The 4,638-nt window shown below is 37.9% G+C and overlaps 1 protein-coding gene across 1 annotated transcript; it reads right to left on the bottom strand.

The window, feature by feature from the left end:
• Positions 1-288: 288 nt before the first annotated feature.
• On the bottom strand, positions 289-4,280 carry LOC131407874 (olfactory receptor 10G9-like). Its single transcript, XM_058544473.1, has 2 exons — positions 4,265-4,280; positions 289-1,223 (listed from the first exon to the last, which is right to left on the bottom strand). The coding sequence occupies exon 2, from the start codon at positions 1,219-1,221 to the stop codon at positions 289-291; it is 933 nt and encodes a 310-aa protein (XP_058400456.1). The 5' UTR covers positions 1,222-1,223; positions 4,265-4,280.
• Between the last annotated feature and the right edge of the window lie 358 nt (positions 4,281-4,638).

The raw sequence follows: 4,638 nt of genomic DNA, 5'->3' as shown, positions 1-4,638 counted from the left end.
TATTTATATACAGGATAGAAGTAAACCACTTCTCTGATGATTTACTTGATAGAACACAAAAATATGAATAGCCCATAATCCTTCCTCTTAGATTATCACCATTGAATAGTTGTTCAATCTGGGATTCTGACAAATATTGCAAAGGGGAAAAAATTAAAAATTCATTAAACTTTCATTAAAAATTATGATTGAGTAATTGGAATGTTCCTTAAAACTATAATACTAATGTTGGTGGTTTAATTTAATTATAAATAAAAAAAGAAGCTAGTCATATCTGGCCTTTCTTGATTATTTGCTCTGAGTGAATATTGACTCACTTTTCAGCTTGAGCAGAGCTTTCCTCACGTCCTTGTTCCTCAGGGTGTACACCACGGGGTTTAGAAGGGGCGTCAGCACAGTGTAGAAAACTGCCACAACCCCATCCACAGCATCCCTGGAGCCTGGCCTCAGGTAAATGAAGACACACGGAAGGAAGAAACAAAGGACCACAATGCCGTGAGAGGCGCAGGTCTGAAAGGCTCTGCACCTCCCCTGTGAGGTGCGGATCTTCAGGATGGAACAGACAATGGACACATAGGACAGCACTATCAGGAGAAAGCAGCCCGAGGCCACCACCCCGATGTTGACAAAGATGACCATCTCATTGGCGGAGGTGTCTGCACAGGCCAGTTTGAGGATGGGCGGCACATCACAGAAGTAATGCTGGATCTGGTCGGGCCCACAGTAGGGCAAACGGAACGTCAGTGTTGTCTGGACAGCAGAGTGCAGAGAGCCACTGAGCCATGTGCTTGTGGCCAGGAGGGCACACGTTCTCACACTAATCATGCTGGTGTATCTGAGCAGGTAACTGATGGCCAGGTAACGGTCATAGGACATGACTGTGTAGAGGAAACACTCTGTGCTCCCCAGGAAGTGGAAGGAGTAGAGCTGGGCCACACAGCTGTGAAAGGAGATAGCCCTGCCTCCTTGGGAGACCAAGGTCATCAGCATTTTGGGCACAGTCACTGTGGAGAACCACATGTCAATGAAGGACAGGTTGGTCAGGAAGTAGTACATGGGGGTGTGGAGGTGGGAATCCACCGTGATCACCAGCAGGATGAGGAGGTTCCCCACCACAGTGAGTACATAAATCACCAAGAAGATTCCAAAGAGGGGTGTGTCCAGTGCTGGTGCATGGGGAAGGCCTATGAGGACAAACGTCACAAGGCTCATGTTTGTCATTTCTTCTCATATATGGTGCTCCGTCCCTATAGGAAGGTGATTCCAACTGAGAACATATTTTATATGATATATGGCAACTACATTTTCGCTGATGGCGGACACAAGAGGTAAATTGTCATCAATCATTTTCATAGCACTTTTTCTTCAATATGGGACTTTGAGGAGGAATGATCACTTCAATATTTCAGTACCAAAATCAGCCAAGTAGAAAAGAATTAGTCAAATAAAATAAAGAGGAGCAAATTCATATAAAATCCACCCCAAATACAGAGAGGAGTACGTTTTGTATTCTGGTTTCTGAATAATTAAAAAAGTTATACCCAAACTATCAACTTTCCAGAATTGGCACGCTCTCCCAGGGATAAGCATTTATTCAGGTATCTCTCTCTCTTTTTCCAACACACACACATATAAACATACACACACACACACACACACATATACTGCCAAATATACAGATTCAGTCTCTGATCATCAGAGAATATCTACTATACACATAAATCTCTAAAGAAATCATCATCCTTGAAGGCTGAGAGAAAATTGCCTTCCTAAAGCACCCTGGTCAGCAGCAGATGTGTCAAGATGGGACCCCAGCAATGGCCTAGGTTTACTTAGAGCCAGGTTCCTCTGTCCTACCCTAGATCATACTCCCCTGATCATCTGAGAAATTTGACATCAAATTAATGCAATAAGTCACAGTACCATCAGTTTATCATCAAACTCCTCTTATGCTCTGTTTATTTCTATTTATAAATTTTTATTATTTCTCCCTCCAGGATTTTAAGCAATAAATCACCCTCCCTCTAGAGTGTGATTAAATCATATCATAATATATTTAAATGCCTGCGAGGAATTCGGTCTGCTTAAATAGTGAAGAGGACTAAACTGTATCTCTGGGGTTTGAGTTCCAGGACTGAACATTTATATTTGTGGTAAAACAGACACAAACATGCTTTTAAAAATAAAGGAAAAACTATGTAGTTTGAAGTGATTTTTATTGTTTCTAGGACTTCTATTATTCCAGGGCTCAGACTGTTAAGCTTTTTCTCTCTCTATTTTTTTTTTTTTTTGAGTCATCTGAAGTTCCCCAAATTTATATATTCAAAGAGAAAAGAAATAAAAAGATACGAAGAATTGAAGATAAATCTAGTTGAACATCTAGACCTCTCTGATAGAAAAAGAGCATTTCTTCAATAACTCTAAGGTGCCTCTGCCATATAGAGTAATATCAACAATACATTTCCATTTTGGAGTATCTAATAAAAAGAGACGTTTTCTATTGTTTCAGTTCAGAGTAACAATGCTAAGATTTATAGAGAAAGTACTTTATTGACTGTGGTTTTATACAATTTTTATATTTTATAAAACTATGCAAAGTTAACCCTGTAGCCATGACTAAGGCAATATAAGCCAAAGCTAAAGAAGAACAAAACTATGACCATAAATACATCATAATCACCCCCACGTTCCCGACAATGAAAAATGCTAAGGTTTTGCCAATTTTTGCTACTTACCAATTTTACAACAAAATTCAAGGTTTAAAGAAACTGCCTTTGATGAATAGGATGCTTCTTTTTTCTTGTGTAGATGAAATCACAAGAACAACAAGCTATAGAAAGAAACTCATTTTAAATAATAGAGTTTAAAATTGATTTCGTATCCCAGGAGACATTGCCTTGGCCCTTGAGTCCTCATGGATGAGGATAATGTTTCCACATTATGATAAATACTCAGAATTTTTTCCAAATGCCTTTAAGTTGGTTTTGCATTTGATGGGCCATCATTCCTTAAGACATTTTATTTAGCCAAAAATCAATTACCAATGTAAATAACCATGATATTCTGGGTTTCAAAATTCCTTGTGCTGGGAATGGTTTAGTTGTGCTGTGTTTTGTTGTGTTTTATTTTCTCTGATTTCTTCTTTAAATTGAAATGTAGAAAATATAAGCTTTCATCCCAAAAGGGACAATTCTCTGGGGAGGTTCACCGTCTCTGACGAATGTTTTACTCTCTGGTGCTTTTGGCCAGTCGCAACAAGGAGCTCTGGAGCTTCTTTGCTCCAGGGATGGTCTGAGTGTCACTCCTCCCAGACAAACATCCTCCTCATTAGACTTTCTCCCTCTGAGACCTGGAGACTGTGCAAGTTCCTAGTCATGAATGGATGCTACCTCACCTTGTGTGATTCAGAGATTTTTCTCTCTTTTCAAGGACTTCTGCCTTTGTAACTTCTATCTTCTAACCTTAGAATATAATTTGACTTTCTGTGAAAATTGATTTTTTAAGCTTGAATTAATATAACTAAAGAGAGGGAAAATACGCTTTTCTTCTAGAATTAGATTATGCCTTAGTTATCAGGAAAAGGTCTTTATGAAAACGAGGAGAAACCTGTTCTAACACAGTAGAAGATCAAAGCACTGTTCTCTTAATTAATCTATCATATTACCCCATTTTCTCTTATTGGCTATCCATTTCATTCAAGACATATATAATCAATGTAAAATCACAAAGCTATCTTGAAAGGCTACTTCAAGAATTATTTGCAATTTAGCTCCAGTTAATATATTTCAAAATCTCTTTATAAAATACATACTAATAATTTTGTTTCAACTTCTATCCAACTTCTTTTACATAACATGTTATTAACTTCTATTTTATTCTCTTTGATTACATAGGTGTAAAATCATATTATCTGTATAAAATACTTGGTCTTTTGCTTTCCCAAAGTAAATACCCATTAATTTTCTTTCCTATCTTACTGCATTGACCAAAACCACTATTGTTGCCCAACTATTATTGTTCATGGGTTACTTAAATCTTTCAAGAGTGCTGCACAACTTGTTCAGTCCCTTTGCTCTTCAAGATAATAATGACATTTGCTGACTTTTACCTTCTTCTGGAACAAAAAAGGAATGATTCAGCTTTTTAGGCTCTATTTCACTAAAACCCAACGGTGTTTTAGGTGATGAATGAGTCAGAACTTCTAACATCAAGAATTCTGCACTGATAGTTGTTTGCACATGGAAAGAGGCACAGCTGAGTCTGCCCACACATTTTTGTGACTTCTGTGATACTCTAACATGGCTAGAGAGGGGTAGAACCCCACGCACTTTTATTTGCCAGCCTTGTTCATCACTGGGCCTGCTCTGCCAGTAACCATTCCTCTAACATTATCTTTTTCTCAAAACTGTTTTTGGCGTTCAAGGTCTTTTGCATTTCTGTATGAATTTTAGAATGATCTTGTCATTTTGTACCGAAAAACCTGCTGGGATTTTCATTAGAATTGCATTGAATCTATAGATCAGTTTGGGAGAATTGACATTTTAACTATATTGTGTTTGACCCATCAACATCATTTATCTCTTTCATTTCTCTCAACAATGTTGTGTAGTTTCAGTGGTCAGGTCTAGCCCATCTTTT

This window comes from Diceros bicornis, chromosome 7 (genome assembly GCF_020826845.1).
Source record: "Diceros bicornis minor isolate mBicDic1 chromosome 7, mDicBic1.mat.cur, whole genome shotgun sequence".
NCBI lineage: Eukaryota > Metazoa > Chordata > Mammalia > Perissodactyla > Rhinocerotidae > Diceros > Diceros bicornis.
Note: the sequence above shows the minus strand (reverse complement) of the source record. Positions and strands in the feature narration are given on the sequence as shown.

Bases quoted from the DNA above. Each gene is read 5' to 3' on its own strand.
- LOC131407874 (XM_058544473.1), bottom strand. From the start codon at position 1,221: ATGACAAACATGAGCCTTGTGACGTTTGTCCTCATAGGCCTTCCCCAT.